This window comes from Strigops habroptila, chromosome 16, assembly GCF_004027225.2.
Source record: "Strigops habroptila isolate Jane chromosome 16, bStrHab1.2.pri, whole genome shotgun sequence".
Taxonomy (NCBI): Eukaryota; Metazoa; Chordata; class Aves; order Psittaciformes; family Psittacidae; genus Strigops; species Strigops habroptila.
The window spans coordinates 700,291-718,566 of record NC_044292.2 but is presented as its reverse complement, the minus strand read 5'-3'; the positions used below and the strand labels follow the sequence as shown (position 1 = coordinate 718,566).

At 52.9% G+C, this 18,276-nt stretch overlaps 1 protein-coding gene across 14 annotated transcripts in view; it reads right to left on the bottom strand.

Moving 5' to 3' along the window:
• Positions 1–16,757, bottom strand: part of LOC115617329 (EF-hand domain-containing protein D2) — a 29,519-nt gene extending 12,762 nt beyond the window's left edge. For 2 of the 14 annotated variants that reach the window (XR_003994565.1, XM_030507670.1), the window contains exons 1-20: positions 16,355–16,748; positions 15,869–16,075; positions 13,487–13,757; positions 12,104–12,189; positions 11,642–11,857; positions 10,858–10,981; positions 9,940–10,070; positions 8,163–8,228; positions 7,689–7,793; positions 7,213–7,320; positions 6,174–6,257; positions 5,678–5,830; positions 4,545–4,731; positions 2,933–3,003; positions 2,482–2,619; positions 1,608–1,715; positions 1,309–1,398; positions 855–1,080; positions 256–337; positions 1–116 (exon numbers count right to left, since the gene is read on the bottom strand). Coding sequence is in view for 4 of the 14 variants with exons in the window: in XM_030507670.1 (XP_030363530.1) it covers positions 1–116; positions 256–337; positions 855–1,080; positions 1,309–1,398; positions 1,608–1,715; positions 2,482–2,619; positions 2,933–3,003; positions 4,545–4,731; positions 5,678–5,830; positions 6,174–6,257; positions 7,213–7,320; positions 7,689–7,793; positions 8,163–8,228; positions 9,940–10,070; positions 10,858–10,981; positions 11,642–11,857; positions 12,104–12,189; positions 13,487–13,757; positions 15,869–16,075; positions 16,355–16,549 (2,764 nt within the window). In the remaining 10 variants the exon portion in view is untranslated. The other 12 variants (XR_003994570.1, XR_003994566.1, XM_030507671.1 and 9 more) reach the window with 12 other exon arrangements.
• Between the last annotated feature and the right edge of the window lie 1,519 nt (positions 16,758–18,276).

The following is an 18,276-nucleotide window of genomic DNA, read 5'->3' as shown; positions in this document are numbered from 1 at the left end:
CTCTCATGTCTGTCAGCCTGGCTCTGGTTTCCACAAGCTCTTTGGTTAGCACAGAGATGGCAGCCTCCTTGGACAGCAGCGTGTTTTGTGCCATGACCAGCTCCTCCCTGAGCTTCCTAAGGAAGAGAATCACAGACAAATCAGAGCTCAGGACAAGCTGCAGTCACCCCCTCAGCTTCTCCTAAGCTCTCCTAGGGGTAACTGCTCTTCTCCAGGCCCCTCTGAACAAGGCCACCACCAGCAAGCGCTGCTTACCGCAGACAACCGTGTGACTCTGCAGCAGGACAAACCTCCAGCCAAGCCCCCGAGGGTGCCTGGCAAGTGTCACCCCCAAATCCTGCAGGACACAGCAGCAAAGGCCAGTTACTGCTTCATAACACACACATTTGGCCTGCTTTGCTTCTGACACACACATCCTTTCCTTCATGGAAAGGAGGAGGAACTGATGTTCCTCCTCCTTTCAAGACTGAGGAATGTCAGTTTTGGAAAATTGTACCTCCTAGGGCCTGGTTCTAACAGTGCTTAGACGGTTCCTCACATCCTTCCTTGCTCAGCATCTCTTCTGCTTGGGGGCAGTCCAAAGTCTCATTGCTTTAGAGGGCAAAGAGCCCTTCTCCAGTGAGAAAGCCCTGTCTATGACCACAACATGCTACTGACAGTCGCCAAAGCCACAGACCTATATAGAGCAACTCCCTGTGACACAGCTGCTTCAGGGACTTCACTGAGCTCTTTCTGCCATAGGCAAACCTGAATCAATATCATACACGACCCTTTCCATAGCAGCAAATGTACTACTCCCTTTCTATGAGTTTCACGTTAACCAGGAAGGTTCCCAGTGCACATGCAGTAGCTACCTTTCATTTTATTCACAAGTGCTGTGTGTTCCTCCTCCAGTGTCTTCTGCTGCTCCTTGGCCTCCAGCAACCTCTCCTCTAAAGCCACAACTGTCAGTGCGTGCTGCTTGCTCTGCTCTTTATATCCCTCTATTTCTTCCTGCAGTTTCTGCCTCTGTAACTCATTCTCCTCCTGAAGGGTCCTTAGCTGCTCGTCCTGTGCCAGCACCCGCTGCTGTAACAGCATCTAGGAAACAAGGGTGAGTGATGCTGGTTGGAAGCATTGCACGTGTTTTCCTTTGGGATCATGATCCGCATCGTCTCTCCTGGCTAGTGGGCAGAAAGACAGAGGGAAGGGAAGGATTTCAGGGATAGGGGAGGCTGCAGCACCCTGCAACCAGGGACCGGAGAAGCCTCCTTCACTGAAACCACATCCAGCCATGTCCTCTGCCTGCACACAGGGTGTTGGACCCACCTCTCGCACTGTGGTTTCCTCCAGCTTCTGCACAGCTTCTTGCAGCTTGCAGTCAGCAACCTCCTGTTCCTTTGACTTCCTTTCTATAGCCTACACGAGGAGATGAGCAGTAATGAACGTACCAAGCTTGCAGGGAACCACCTTTCTCTCTGCAGATATGCATTGAGGTGTATTTGGGGAGGGGGGAACCCACAGTCCACTGACAGCCCCTAACCAAGTGGCCCAGCATGCTACAGAGCGCTTTCAGATGTATTCCAAGGGTGAGTAGTTCTGCTTTACCTTCCCTGCAGACCACTGACCTCAGCCATGCTCCTCAGGTGGCTCTCCAGGTCTTGGATCTTCTTCTGTTCTTCCTCCAGGGATTGCCTGCACTTGCTCTTCTCCGCGGCAACAGCGCTCTCCAGGAGCTGGGAATTGACAGCTCACAGTTTCAGTACAGGAAAATAACCCATATAGCAGGCAAAAGACCTCAAGCCCGAGGAGGAAAGCAGGCAGGAGCGTCCCTGCCCTGGAGCAGGGGCAAGTTAGAGTGGAAAAGCTCAGCAGGACACAAGGCAACATGATGAGGAAGGGGACAACGGAGAGGTAAAGCAGAGGTGAAGAAGGAGCAGCTGCTCCTTAGAGAACCCAACACTGGGAAACAGCAATTTCAGAGGTGACAGACACAGAAGCACCTTAGAAACTGTCTTAAAGACCACCAGAACATGCTGTCCCCATCACACCATAAAGACACAGCAAAGCTCCAGGTTACGCTAGGGATAACACTATGGCCTGCACCATCAACTTGATGAGCTGGGCTTCCCTGGGCTGAGGGTGACCCAGCAGGAATCCACCAGGGTTCCCCACCCCACAGGGATAGACTTTTCCAGCCAAAACAGACCTAAAAGCAGCCCAGCACAGAAGAAGGAGGGAGCAAAGGGCTGGCAAGGAAGCCTACCTGCGCTTGCATTCCATTTACTACAGACAACACAATGCCTTCCTAAGCTCAAGGAGCTCAACGTGCTCCTCACTATCTGCTTTTTCCCAGTGCTTCCCAGTGGGTACTTTGGGCTCTTGGGACCGCATCCGGACAGCTCGGGGCTAAAGACTTCCTCTTGCTGGGCAACACTATTACAGACACCTATTCTTCTTGCATAGCAGTCATTTTCCTAAGACATACCAGTGCCCCCGTACCTCTTTGCTCTCCTTGTCCTTCTCCAGCAGAACGTGCTTGATTTTTATCTGCAGGTCTTGCTCGTGTTTCTCTTCCAGCTCCTTCGTGTGCTCCTGCAGCAAAGCTGCCTGCGACTCCTGGGCTGTCTCTAATTGTGCCTACAGGGACGCAGCAGACACCGAGGTGTTAGAGCAGGCACCTTAGCAGCAGGGCAAGACATAAGCCTCCTGCTTATTCACTCACAAACAATTCCGTACAGGGATATACCCTCCATCCTCACCACGTTAGGGATACCGACATGCTGACATTGGGCTCTATCTTCTCCCTTCCCTTGTATTTACTGCAGATGCGGAGACCTCATCTACTGCCCATTCCCAATTCAGAGCTCACACCAGCTTACTTAGGACTTACCATCATGTTCACTGATAAAAAGATCCCAAATCACCTTGGTTTATGGACATGTGTCTGTACCTGTAACGTCTGATTCCTCCGTGCGGTTTCCTGACTGGTTTCCACCAATGTCCCAAGAGCAGCCAACAGCCCTGCAAGAGCCAAGGGAGCCTACCTGTGCAAGATGCTCACACAGCCCATGGGTAGGACCTGGAGCATCCTCGGAGGCCTGGGGATGCTGCTCGCCCCCTTGCAAAACTCACTTCAGCCATTGCTGGCCCTTGATCCCCTTGCCTGGTGATGGAGGTCCATAGGCAGCAGGGAGAAGAGATCAGTACTAACTTCCCACACAATCATTCCCTGTGCTCATTGGGATACCCAGGAAACACACTGGACCTGGGTTTCCCTCCCAGGCTTGGGCAGTGGATGTGCTGGTGTCAGAGAGAGACTCATGGGCAGTGGCTGTGCCTTGCACCCAGTGACCCTCCGCAGTCTGGAGCCCCTCATAGCCCCTTGCTCTGGGATTCAGGCTCAGAGACCCCCTTGGAAAGGCTCCTGGGGCCAGCTGAGGGTTTCCCTGCTGCAGTTATGGAACTGCAGCACATTCCCAGCCCTGGAGATCGCTGCTATTGCTGAGACATGGCTGGAAAGCAGCTTGGCTGTGCACAGAGCCCAGATGCCTGTTCCCACCCAAAGACTTGTTTTCCTTGTCACACGCTGTCACCCACCCTGCTGCGTCACCCCATCTTCTCTATGCCCAACACTTCTGCAAGAGCCAAGCCTGGCTTGTTGCTGCACGATGCTCCTGGTGCTATAATCACCACTCTGGTACCCACAGCAGGCTCACAGCTCCTCCTGCACCCTCAGCAACGGAACACCACCCAGCTCCACTCCACTGCCACCCAGCACATGGCACGTCCTGCACCCCTGTGAAGCAGCACAGGCATCCCATGGTGATGCTGCCATGGGAGCGATGCTCCCCGTCCCACACTGCTGTCAGAGGCATTACTCCTCTGCTGCGATGCTCCACAGCACAATGTGGGTGACAGACACAGATCTGTGCTGTGTGAGAGGGTGCTCAGGATTGGAACAGGCTGTTCAGGGCAGTGGTGGAGTCACTGTCCCTGGAAGTGTTCACAACCCTCAGTGACATGGGTTAGTGGTGGCCGTGGCAGTGCTGGGATAAAGGTTGGACTTGATGAGCTTAAAGGTCTTTTCCTTCCACAGCTGCTGTGTTTTCCATGCACCATTCACCTAACAAATTCCATGCAATTGCTCTGCCCAACCCCACAACAGGGGCCTAGGAAAGGGAAGACAAAGTAATGTGGAGCCTAGAGATGAGGGATTCAAATCTCTGCCAGCACAAGCATTTCCCATGTGCCACCAAGGCAAATCCCACTTTGATGCCATAACTATGATGGCGGTAGATGGGGTCTGCCCATGCAGACATTGCAGAGCCTTGTAGGGATAGATCACACCAAGATGGATGACCAGTGCTGCAGAGGTAGGCAATAGGAGCATGAACGCTGCCTGAGCTGGCTCCTTAGTTGCCCAAACTGCCTGAGATTTGCTCCAACGTGGGGGCCTGACACCCCCAAGCCCAGCTCATGTTGGACTTTCTCTCCTCTATAGGCTAGCTAGGACATCCCACCTGGAGCAGGTTTGTTCCCAGGGACACCAGCAGGACACAGACCTTTGTGCAGGTCCATCCCCACACCAGCCAGGAGCTGCTCTGCTCCCTCCAGCCAGGACAGGAGCACACGTGCCATTTCCACTGCTGCCATCCCAATAGTGGAGATGGAAGGATCCAGGCGCACTGCTTCCAGCTTCCCCAGCTCCCCTCGCAGGCTGGCACTGCTGCAGGAGCTGTTCAGGCAAGCCTGGAACAAACGCACCCAGTGACTAAGCTGGATCAATGGGGCTCGGCAATGAACACAACATCCCTGACAAAGCCCTGGGTTGATATGGGTTGGTCAATGAGGAACTGAACATGACCCGGCTTCACTGTGCTGGGCTGCACCCCCAGAGTGTGAGCAGCAGGTCGAGGGAGGGGATCCTGCCCCTTTGCTCTGCTCCTGTGAGACCCGACTTGCACCACTGTGTGCAGTGCTGGTGTGCCCAACACAAGAAGGACATGGAGCTGCTGGGGCAAGTCCAGAGGAGGCCACAAGGATGATCAGGGGCTGGAGCACCTCCTGTATGGAGACAGGCTGAGAACATTGGGGCTGCTCAGCCTGGAGAAGAGAAGCTGCGTGGAGACCTCAGAGCAGCTTCCAGTGTCTGAAGGGGGCTACAAGGATGATGGAGAGGGACCTTCATCAGGGACTGCAGTGACAGGACAAGGGGTGATGGGTTCAAACTGAAACAGGGGAAGTTCAGGTTGGAGATAAGGCAGAAGCTCTTCCCTGTGAGGGTGCTGAGGCGCTGGCACAGGGTGCCCAGAGAAGCTGTGGCTGCCCCATCCCTGGCAGTGTTCAAGGCCAGGTTGGACACAGGGGCTTGGAGCAACCTGCTCTAGTGGAAGGTGTCCCTGCCCGTGGCAGGGGGTTGGAACTGGATGAGCTTTAAGGTCTTTTCCAACCCAAACCAGTCTGTGATATCCTTGGTGGGAACGACTCCTGGCAGGCCCAGGGGCAGACACGCTTCTGCAACACCTCATATTTCTTTCCAGCTCACACATTTGGGGCTCTATTCTCATGGATATGGAGAGCTGCACACTGGCTAGCGCCCAGACACAGCCTCTCTTCTCTGACCTATCCTCAGGCCAAGAAAAATGCCCTGTGCTGCTCGTGTCCTGCCAGTTGATCACCAGTTGAACAGACTGACCTGGAGCTCCTGCAGGGACTTGTTGAACACCTCAGCATTTGCAGACACTTCCTTTTCCTTTGCAAGCCTGGAGCTTATTTCCTCCTGCAGACACTTCTCTCTCTCGTGACTGTGTTGGCTCTCATCACAGATCTGCCTGACCTTCTCTATCACCTGGCAAAGCAGAAGGAAGAGGAGAACAAGACACTATATCAATACCCTTTCCACCTGAGGGACCATAGATTGTCCCAGCAAGCAACGACTGGGGCTTGCTGTACACTGGTAGCCATGTCAGACTCCTGTTAGAGTCCACTGACTCCATCCAGGCTGGGAGGACAAAAAGGACCCTGTTTCCTTCATATCAAAGAGCAGTGTCATTAACCTGATATAGCTGTGGAACAGCTTATGACCTGGAGAGCCTTGGACACTACTAGTGCATGGAGCAGGCACCGTGACCGACTCAAGCCATGCCAGGAGGATGGGGGCACCATCTCTATGCACCGGTATCCAAGCTCACCTGCTGCTCCGTGTTGGCTTTCCCTGGGCTGCCTGCTGCTGCTGGGGAACAGGCTCGCATCACTTGGGTCTTGAAGGACTCCAGCTACAGCACAGATCAACACGAGAGAACAGAAATCACTGATCACTTCTCTCTGCTGGTCCGCTCTGCCCAATCCATCAATGCCAAGGGTGTCCCGGTGCCTGCCATCTCCAGCACTGAGGCCACATGCAAGCTCCTGCCCTCCTCAGAACATCCCTTGACAATATCCTGATGTCTCCTGCTGCCCTTCTACAGCTGCAGGAGGATTCCCGGGCCAGGGGGCTGGTCCACACTGCACAGGACAGACCACCTGTGCCAGGCGGATGCTCCATCCTACATTCCAGCAGGGATTTGCCGTGGCTGGCACTTATTTCCTCCTGTGAAACAGCCGGAGCAGGCTGAGGACGCCACCCCCAGCCTCTCTGCAGGAGATGACAACAACCATTCCCACCAGCTTAGTGCTTTTTGTGCCTGTGCTAACCCACATGGCAGGCCCAAAAGTCTCCATCTGCCCTTAAGAGCTTGAGGCTGCCCTTGGGCTCTGCTCTGCACAAACCCCAGGGTTATTTTCCAAATGTGTGATCAAAAAACTCAGAGCTTTTGGGGCCTCTTATTGAGTGGGATTCCTAACAAATTCCAGCTAGCAAAACTCCACGTTGTGTTTAAAGGGGAGGTGGCACCTCCTTCTTGTATGAAGCACGGCTTTATCCTGGTGTTGTAGCAGGATGTTACTCTGCAAAGGGCTGTCTGACTGCAGAGGCACACAGGAGGGTTTGCACAGGTCCTGGGCAGGATAACTATGATTACACAGAGTACAGTGCATTTCCATGCCCTATTACACCTTCTACGCTGCCAACACAAATCCTGTGGATAAGCATCTGACCACAAGCTCAGCCCCGGGCCAGGGTTTGGTGCTCAAGAACTCTATTTCTTTGCCTGCACTGAAGCACAATGACCATCCCTATGGGTAACCCCATGGTTTTGGTGCTGCTGCTCCCATCCCTGTTCCCATCCCTACCTGCTCCTTGGCCCGGGCCAGGTCGGCTCGCAGCAGGCGCTCCCTGCGCCCCATCTCCTGCAGCTGCAGAGCTTGTCTGGCTCCAGCTTCCCTCAGCTCCTCCTCAGCCTGCAACAATGAGAGCATTTGCATATCAAAGCAATACCCCGGAATCGTATCCTGAGCACTTCTGCCCCAGCTACACACTGCTCACATCAGCCAGCTCCAAGCACGGCTTTGCAATACCAGGAGAGCAGCAGCAATCCTTTTGCAGAGGGTGGGTTTGTGGCATTAGACCCTTAAAGCCATTTTTTCCCTCTGGACATCATCCATCCTCAACTTCCTACCACACGGTCTGCTACCCGAGCTAGCCTCTCCCCTCGGGCTCTGTGGCAGAGCTCTGCATATTTGCATCCCCTCTCCACACATCCTGCATTCCCAGGGCTTGGTGCTCATCATTGCATTCTCCACCGCACACCCCACAGCCAGGCTGTTACCTTGGCTTTCTCAGCCAGCTGGCTTCGAATGCTCTCCTGCTCAATGCAATACTTCTGGACTTCCCCCTGCAGTCTCTCCAGGTTGTGTTCCAGCTCCTTGATGCGCTGCAAGAGTCCCATGATGGTGAGGGTCTCACCAGAGGGGCTGGGCATTGCCTCTCGGGAGGACTTGAACCGATAAGCCATACGTTTCCCCCATCTATCCCATTTTGTGTGCTCTGGAATCTCCTTCTTGCCTACATTTACTTTAGTTAGACCGACTTTCCAGTGGAATTTCACCCTTCTTTCTGGCTGCATCCGCCTGCATTGCAACCCAGTGCTACAATTAACGCTTCTCTGGTTCATTATGCACCTTCTATTACAGGAACCAGACTCAAAACACCTCCCTTAAAATGCCCAGTTAATTATTCCCTGGATAATGCTTTCCTGCAGCTCTCCCATGTGCTCCATCACCCCAAATGAATTCAAACTCACATTCCGGCATGCCGTTACTTCCCGCTCTCCAAGTTCCTGCTTCATTTCCTCTCGGATTCTAGAGCACTAGAATGAATGGCAACACAGGAGAAAAACTATCAAGGCAGGCAGATACTGCAGCAAATGTCAACAGATACTTGAGTGCTGAAGCCAAGCTCCGTGCTTAGATATTAATGGCATGGCGAAGTGCCCTTGATGGGGCCATCAAGGCACCAGAGCACAAGAGTGCCTGTATAAAACCATCGCCATTAAAGCATCACCTGGCTGAGAGGAGGAGAAGCATCTGCAGGGCATGGCTGACAGGGAGAAATTCCTCTGGCCTTAGAAGCAGTAGAACAGGGACAGGGGGAAGGATGCAAGAAAGCAAATGCTATCTCAAAACGTCCAGAGCTGAACATGACATAAATAGACATTTCCAGGCTGATCACCGTGTCAGACTGTGCTTCGCAGCTTGGCATTCCAGGGTATCGGTGTTCCGTTTTGCCTGCCCAGAGCACCCATCTGCCTCTCCTGCAAGCCTGTGTGTGCAGCTCCTGCCTCACTCCAGGTCTTCCCGCATCCACAGAGCAGGGGAAAACACAGAGTGATCCTCTGGGACACGCTCTCTACCTCAACATGAGCAGCCTGGGCCACCAAAGAAGGATGCTTACCCGGGACACCTGGTCCCCCTCCCGCACATAGCAGCTCGAGTGCCTAAAGAATCATGGACTGGTTTGTGCTGGAAAGGACCTTAAAGCTCATCCAGTTCCAACCCCCTGCCACGGACAGGGACACCTTCCACTAGAGCAGGTTGCTCCAAGCCCCTGTGTCCAACCTGGCCTTGAACACTGCCAGGGATGGGGCAGCCACAGCTTCTCTGGGCACCCTGTGCCAGCGCCTCAGCACCCTCACAGGGAAGAGCTTCTGCCTCAGAGCTCATCTCAATCTCCCCTCTGGCAGGTTAAAGCCATTCCCCTTGTCCTGTCCCTCCAGGCCCTTGTCCAAAGCCCCTCTCCAGGTTTCTTGTCGCCCCCTTTAGGTACTGTGTCCAAAGAAGTAGACGATATCATTCTGATAACACTGCACTCAGGGTGACTGAGCTTGAACAGAGATCTAGGACCCAACTCATCCTGCTGGAAGCAATTTATCTGCTTCAAAGGACCTTACATTTGACTATGAGCTGCCTAAGCACAGAGTGTGGCCAGTTCAGAGACCCAGCAACATCCACCTATGGACATGTCCAGCACATATGAAATGAAAATAGCATGTAATTCCCTTGCCACTGGTTAAAGGGCTGCTCCTCAGCAAAGCAGGGCACATCATTCATCTTCAGAGCACTGCTCTGCACTCATTATGCAGATGCTGCAGCTCTGCCAGCTGAGGAGAGAGCTGCAAACACAGAGAAACAACCTGCTGCGTTTAGAGGGGGAAAAACAGGCTGGGCCACAGGGAGCCACATGAAGGGGTTTCCATGGCTCCTCAGGAGGATCTTGGCACAAGCACTTCATGAGTACAAACAGCTACTGTGTTCACAGGAATCCAGGGCACACAGCACCTGAATGCAGAACAAGGAGGGGGATTCAGCCGGGGAAGGTGACACTGCTCTGTGTCCCCATCACAGCAGGGCCAGGGGTACAGCTCTGCCCCTTCCATTTGCAAACAGCCAGGACCGTCGGGTTACAACTGCCCTAATAAATGTCCATGCAAATACAGCTGCTACAGTCCTTAACAGGGAGAAGTGTGACCCTTCTCATACCGCTTTCCCACGTCAACCCCTATGTGAGGCAGTGCTGTCAACCTTGGCTGAAAGCACTGCCAGCTGATTGTCCTTTGCTCTGTTCCCCTTCTTCACTTTCTCAACCTCTTGCTGGAGTTGCTGGATTTCCTGCTCCTTCCCAGCAATCTCCCTCTGCAGGCTGGTCACTAGACCTGGGAGAACATAGAACATAGGTTACCCAAGTGCATCCCTGCCAAAACCCTCGAGCATCCATCCTCCCTCCTCAACAATCATCCGCCTTGGGAAGCAGGTCCAGCTTTTGGCACGCTGTGCTGGACACTGCTCTTTGACAGCATCACTGACAAGTTCCTTGGGGCCTCACAGCACATGCTCCCTGAGGGATGAGCAGCTCCTACAGATCCATGCTTTCTGCTTTGCTATGTCAGATCCATGTCTCTGATGCCTCCTCCCTGCCAAAAGCCCATATTGCTCCCGTATCTCCTCCAATGCAACCTGGCAGAATGCTCCTGATTCTGATCTGAACACATTCTGAAAGCCAATGCTTTGTGCACCCACTGCATGCCTTGTGCCCACTAAAGGCAGGGATACAGGCCATTGGGAAAGGCCTCTGGTTTGGGGTGGCCTTTGCAGCCACATGCAGCCGTGTAGCAGCTTGAGGGCCAGGTCTCCCCACCAGTGTGCATGGCAGCCCTAGAACAGCACCGCTTTCAGCCTGCCCTCATCACCACTTGAGGCTGTTTTCCCCTACCAGATTGCCTGGTCCCATCACTCGCTGCCTACAATCCCCGCACTGTCCCTTGCTACAGGGGCACTTGTCACATCAGACACCATCTGCAACTCTCACGGAGCTTCAGGACACAGAAACCAGGTCAGATGACTTCTATGGGTCACTATAAATCATTTGTCAGTGCTCACTCATTATCAAGAGCCAGCCCCAAACGGCTTCATGCTCCTCCCCGAGCCCTAGGGAAAGGATACCTGTAGCCAAAGCGTGGTCCCGCTTCAACTTCTCGCTTTCTTTCCGCAGCCTCCCAATCTCCAGGTCTCTTTCATAAAGGGAATGGCTGAAAACCTGGCTCGAGCCCTTCTCCAGGTTGTGGATCTGCAAAACACAGATTTGTCCATGTTCCTTGGCAGGCCATTTAGTACCTTTTACAGCCCCCTTCAGAGGGGGAAATCCAGCGCTTCCAGGTCTGATGGGGTTACTCTTCAGCATCTCTGACTAACTCTCAGCAGCCATTGCTTCAGATAGGGTCACCTTAGATTCATTTCAGAGAAAGGGCAGCTGCTGGGAAGACAGGCACCGCACATCATCTCACCTCAGTGCAGCCACAGCAGTGATGCCAACAGCACCCAAAATTCCATTGCCTTTTCTCCACCAGGACCCTGCTTTTAGCAAAAGCTCCTCTTCACAACAGGGCATCAGGACAAGCACAAAGTATTTCATCACCTCTTTTGGAGCTGGTATGGCCTGAGGTGGTTGTGTGTGCATGTGCCCCACCAAAGGCTGGTTAAGGTGCTGTTTCCCTCCCCACTGCAGCATTGCAGATCCCACCATGTACAGGGGAAATTGATTTACAGCTTCTTTGCACACAGCGAAGCAAATGTGCAAAACAAAACAACTGGAAGAAGAAAACCCTCCCTAGTTTCCCTGTTTCATGACATGTGACCTGCTCCTCTGGTAACCTGGGTGTTAAACTGTGAATCTACCTGTGTCAGAAAGGTGTTTGCCCCACTTGCTGCCTACGGAAGCATTCAGTACCTGTTCCTTCAAGGCTCTGATCAGCTCCGCTTTGGCTTCCAGCTCTTGGTCAAAGGCGAGCAGCTTCTGGGTCAGCTCCACCTCATTCCTCGCCGCCACCTGAGCCAAGGTCTTTGCCATCGCTGCGATCTCCTCCTGCAGATCTCTTATTGCTGCATCTTTCTGCTTTGATTCTGTTTCCAAACCAGAGAGGCGACCCATTTCCTCCTTCTCACCCTGTGGGTTGAGTAAGGGTGCCATCTGACAGCCTGGAGCTACCATGACACCAGGGGGGACCAACTCTTGGCCACCAACCACATGGGACCTGCTCACCCTGGCTCTCCCACATGCTCCATCCACCCCATCCAGGGGAGCAGACCCTGCACCCTGAAGGGACTTGTGGTTGGAGACACAAGCATTAGGCAAGGCTCTGCCAAGGACCAGGATGAGGGTTGGCATTCCTCACACCTTCCCCAGCATCACCTTCTCCTTCTCTTTTGCATCCTGAGTCCTGAGCGAAGGGGCTCTCCCCACGCCACTTGCACCATCACTCAAGACACTGGTTGAGACTGGAAAAGAGCAAATATGGTGGCAGCATCATCAGCATGAGCAGGCAGCATCATCAGCATGAGCAGGCAGCAGTCATGCTTCTTGCAACATCCCTCTCACTAGTCTCAAAACTATGGTAAGGCAGCAGCTACTTCATGGTCTTGGGTCACAACCAGCAGAGAAACCAACTATTTGACACTAAAAAGACACTTAGAATGCAAACAGTCTGCACAGTAGAGAGGAATAATACACATTTGGGAACCAAAAATGCCTCAAAGGCAGCAGCTTCATCCCTTTACCTTCACTGTGGGTTCAAGTTCTGCCTGTGCACACCTTTCGGTGATGCTGTCAGGAGCGCACAGTGCTTTGGAGCAGCGGTGGTACTTCAAAGTATCACAATTGACTTTGTCTTCATAGAATCCCAGACTGGTTTGGGTTGGAAGGGGCCTTAAAGCTCACCCAGTCCCAACCCTCTGCCATGGGCAGGGACACCTTCCACTAGAGCAGGTTGCTCCAAGCCCCTGTGTCCAACCTGGCCTTGAACACTGCCAGGGATGGGGCAGCCACAGCTTCTCTGGGCACCCTGTGCCAGCGCCTCAGCACCCTCACAGGGAAGAGCTTCTGCCTCAGAGCTCATCTCAATCTCCCCTCGGGCAGGTTAAAGCCATTCCCCTTGGCCTGTCCCTACAGGCCCTTGTCCAAAGCCCCTCTCCAGTTTTTTTGCAGATTTCTTGTATTACTTATGACTGTTCAAAAGATTCAACCCTAAGCCAGGAGAACCACTGAGCTCTGTATCAGGCCATAACAAGCTCCGTGTGTGTCAAAAGCCTTGTTCTCCAGCTGTACTATTCTCCCAGCCCCTGCCTCTGCTCTGTCACTCTTGCATACTTTATTTTCAGAAGCATCACAACTGCAGACCTAGTTTAAAGCTCCAGCACTCAAGACAGCCAGAAACCGCGCTTCAAAGGAGGAAAGAACACCACTTCAATCAGGAGACGGAAATAGGTGGATGAATCACCAGTGCAGATAGAGTTAGTCATCACACATGAGGAAAAAGGAAGAGGAAAAGTCCCTCTCAGCTGCAGGGCAATGGCATTCCCCTTTGCATGTCACAGCTCACTGCTTTACTGACCCAAATGCCACCGAGGACCACATCACGGACCTGCGTGGGACTAGGACTCACACCCAGTGGCTGGCAATGCTCATCACTTCCCAGCTCAAATCACAACTGCCACCACTCACATCAACTCCACTCAACGTTAAGCTGATCAGAGAGGACACGAGGCTATGAAGCACCATGGTGGCATCGGGGAGTACCTGGCCTCACCGCCGAGGTCCTGCTGAAAGCATCCAGCGAGACGGTGGTGGCCATGCTCCGAGCCCAGGCGCTCCTGGGTCGCTTCCACAGCAGTGGATGGGACACGTGGCCAGTGGCTCCAGGAGCGCATCTGCCTGGAGAGCCAGGGGGATGCTGCCACTGCAGCAAGGGGAGATGGGCAGGAGATGCAGGAGTCGATGGTTTGGGCTCTGCAGCCACCTGGAGCTGCCCAGTCCACCCTGTGCAACGCTTCATGGGGAGATTGGACACCTACAGTGGAAAAAGACTGTCTTATCAGCAAGGGTCTGTGGAGGGTTTTAGCCCAAAACCCAGGCACAGATCTGAGCGGAAGCGGAATTTTAGTCCTTTCCCATTTCCATCGCCCAAGGATCAGATTTAACTCAGGAAGCCCAAATGCTTTGCTGGAACACAAAGGAATTACTGGGGTTTGCTGCTTTTGGAGCTCCTCCCTCCCCCTCTTGACTTGACAACCATCGTTCTTCACATCATTTGCAAAACCTGGAAGCCCTCATTCCACACCTCTCCAGGCTCACACACAAGTGGTCCTACCCTGCCATTTCTCCCATTTTCTGTGCTGAACTAAAGCCTCTCATGGCACTCTCATGATAAATGCCTTGCCACTGCATTTATCAGCCCTAACGTAGGGCCTTGCACTGCTCTTGAGCTTTTGAGCTCCTTTTGCTGTCCTCCTTTTGAGCAGAGCTTCCACCATCAAGGTCTCGTACGTTGCCTTACATGTAGCCCTCAATTACAAAGGCTGAACATGGCCTTGAACCTGGCCTGGAGGCAGAACACCACCCAGATCTTCTCCCACTACTCCAGCAGCTGCAATGTCCCTGTGGGCACTTGTTCTGCGCTCCAGGGCATTGCAGGGATGTGACTCCTCGCTGGGTGATGCTCATCTTTACAACATGTTCCTCTAATACTACTGAAAATGATGTTCCTCTAATACTACTGAAAATGAGAGAGACCTCCCTGTGTTAGAACCACAAACACTTCACAGGGTGCAATGCTGAGGTGATGCACTCTGCAGCCAGCAGGGTCAGGCTTCAAAGCTATTCCACCAGAGGAAGATCACAAAGCCCAGAGCAATGCAGAGGCACCCCCAGGGCTTCCTCTGTGTCACCGTTCAAAACTACTTGTCTGTGTGCATCCTACACATACACTGTCAGAAATCGAAGTGCTTGCTGCTCCAGCAAAAAACAGCTTTACTCAACCACTGGCAACCCCACTGCTCCGGCTCATCCTGCAGCTCAGCATCTTCTACACTTCTCTTGGACAACTCTGGGGTCAGCAGGTCTGCTTGCTGTGCTGGGATTCTTGCTGAGACCTCCAAACCCCCATATCTGGATGCACAAACTGGCTCCAAGTGAGTTTCCTTTGCTGGGAGACCAGGCTCCATGACTCCCCACTACCAGCCATGTTACACACACATACTCTCGAGCTCTTAGTATCTATGTTTTTGCACTCCTCAAGAGCCCAGATAACAAAACCAACACTGGAACTCACCAATCCTTAATTGTTTCATAACCCAAAGTCTCAAGAACCTCCACAGACATCCCTAAACAGTTATTTTCCTGGAGACTGGAAACTGCTGCTGTGTTCGACTACATTCTGTCTCAGTTGATAGCTGCTTTGCATTTCTCTTGCAAGACAAGGTCGCTGTGATGCCCTGACACTGCTGCCCAGACCACGATAGCTCCCGTTACACACGCTGCTGCCAAGCAAAGCACCCATCGGGGCTGGACCTTTTCACTTGCTGTAAAGATTTGATTCAAAACTCGCCTTCTCTGTTAGTATGTAGTTTTTGAAGAGACATAAAATGCAAATAGAGTAAAAAAGGCATTTTCCAGACCTACTCTTGCTCATGTCCAACTTCCTGTCGGGAATCCTCTCCCTTGCTTTTCCTTTTCCCTGCTAAACTGCCCGAGTTTTTCAGCAGAGGGAGCTCAAGCTTTTCATTCCTCCTCTTCCATCTTTTCCCAAGGATCATAGACTCATAGAATGGTTTGGGTTGAAGGGAGCTTAAAGCTCCTCCAGTTCCAACCCCTGCCACGGGCAGGGACACCTTCCACTAGAGCAGGTTGCTCCAAGCCCCTGTGTCCAACCTGGCCTTGAACACTGCCAGGGATGGGGCAGCCACAGCTTCTCTGGGCACCCTGTGCCAGCGCCTCAGCACCCTCACAGGGAAGAGCTTCTTCCTTATCTCCAACCTGAACTTCCCCTGTTTCAGTTTGAACCCACCACCCCTTGTCCTATCGCTACAGCCCCTGAGGAATCAATCACCCAGACGCGCCTGGGAGCCTGCTACTGCTCCCGCTCCCTGGACCCCCTCCCCGGGCAGCAGCACCCATCCTTACCTGAGCAGCCCCGTCCACCACCAGCTCAAAAGCTGCTCCCCCTTTGCCGAAGCGCAGGACATCGCCTGGACTCACTCTGACGGCTGCGTTTTGGACCTGGCAGCCGTTGATGAAGGTGCCATGGGGGGAGTTGAGGTCCTGAAGGCAGAAGCTGTTGTCCGAGGCAGTGAATTCGAGGGCTGCGTGATGCTCGGCTACACCTGTGGACTAGCAACCAAGAGGCAAGCAGAGAAACCTGCCAGAATGCAGCTCTGCTTTGGTTACTGATTTGCAAGGTCTCCTCTTCTTGCTGGACATCCAGCACAGGCAGGCTAGAAACTCCTACGCTGTGCACTGATGACCCCAGTGCATAGAATCATGCAATCGTAGAGCGGTTTGGGTTGGAATGGACCTTAAATCATCCAGTTCCAATGCCCCTCCATGGGCATCTTACTCCCTGCTTCCAAACCACCACCCATTTACACCACTCAGCTTCCTTGCCCCTACCTTCAGGACGATGTCAGACCCTTCGTGCTGGCCGATGGTCGTGGTGTGTGGTTTCAGCTGAAAACACCCCTCTGAGCTCCTTAGGAAGGCTCGCATCATCCAGCCCCTTAACCTTGCATGAAAAACAACCACCACTCCTTCAGGAATCCCCCATCCAACACACACAGACACGCACAGAACCTCTGACCAACTCATACACTAGAAATCACACAAAATCAACCCAAAGGCAGCTCTGCTCTGGCTGGCCAGAGCCTTGCAGTAGCCTTGGAAACCTCAGTCGCGCCGAAGCCCGCTGCTTCCTGGGTGTGTGTTCTCTTTGTTTTGGTTGAGGTGGTTTTTTTCCTCCTCCTTTTCCCAAGCAACTGACCCAGCAGCACAACACAGCCCCGCACCGGCGTTCCCTGCCGGCCTGTGACACGCATGGGAACATTCCCATCTATCACACATCTCCCGGGGGTGCACAGCCTGCCAGGACATTGTTATTCCGCCTCCTCTGTTTTATTTATTAGTTACTAATTGCCAGGCTGGGCGGGACTTGGAGCAACCTGCTCTAGTGGAAGGTGCCCCTGCCTGCAGCAGGGGGTTGGAACTGGATGAGCTTTCAGGACCCTTCCAACCCAAACTGGTTTATGGTTCCTGTGCATGCATACACAAGCAGGTCTTGGAATCTCAGGCACAAAGGGGACCTGCACACAAAACTCATACAGGAGAACAGGTAGTGAGTCCTGTAAGATTTTATCATGCTTCATTTTGAGGCAGAAGCAGCAGGTTTTACAAAGGAGAACTCTGCAAACCACAGTGGTACTTGAGCGCATGCCCCAGTGCTGGCTCCCACTGCCAGTGTTTTCATCCCTTCATCTCCTTCCAAGTGCTTTGACTTCAATATAGCAGCTGAGGTTTTCCAGCCCCAATCCAGCTGGAGCATAACACTGTGTGCTTCCTGAGTTGCATTAATATCAGGTCTTGTGGGTTGACATGGAACACAAGTTACCTTCCAGAGATACTGATCCAAGATCTACGTGCAACCTTACACACTGCATGGGGAAGCACATCCATTTCTCACCTACCAGCACGTGTCTTAACTGGGAACAACAGCCTGAGGTCGGGGTTAGGTGCATCTGCTGTAGGACATTTTCCCTCCATCGCACTCACCTTCAGGAATAACCATTCCCTTACAATATATTAGTGCTATGGGGATGAGCCATCCTAGGACAGCGATGGTCACGGCTCTGGGAGCACTCACACTTCTCAGCATCCCACATCCTCCCTCTGCTTTCCAAATACCACCAAAGGACAAGTATGCAAGTAGCAGGAGATGCTCATTAGCCATTTGGGCATTTTTGGCATAATGACTGCATTAGTCACGGCCTGTTTCACTGCAGTGACTGCACTTCACACCAGTTTTCCAGCTCTTTTCCTACACGAGACATTGGGAAAGATGCTGCTTGTGCCAGTCAGTTTCATTCAACAGGACTTTCTGGCAAAGAAGCTTGATGAAACCAATGACTCAGATAAGAAGCTTCACTTCATTAACCCAGATTTCCTAAGACAACTGTTAGGGTTGCATTTCTTCACTACGGAGAGAGGACTTCATGCCTTGCCTCCCACCAGGGACAGGCTCTTAGGGGTAAATGTGCCTGCGAGACAACTTCCAAGGAGCTGCACCACCTTTGCAACCTCTCAACAAGAACAACATGGGGATCTCCCTGACCCGAAATCACAGAATCAGAGAATGGCTTGGGTAGGAAGGGACCTTAAAGCTCATTCAGTTCCAACCCCCTGCCACAGGCAGGGACACCTTCCACTCCCTCAATCCAGGTTACATTCTACTATTTGTTTCCTTCTCTTCGGTAAGGGAGTCCCTTGGACAATTGTATTATTGTGCCTGCCTGAGATCGTGCCTTGGGGCACAGGAAAGTGAA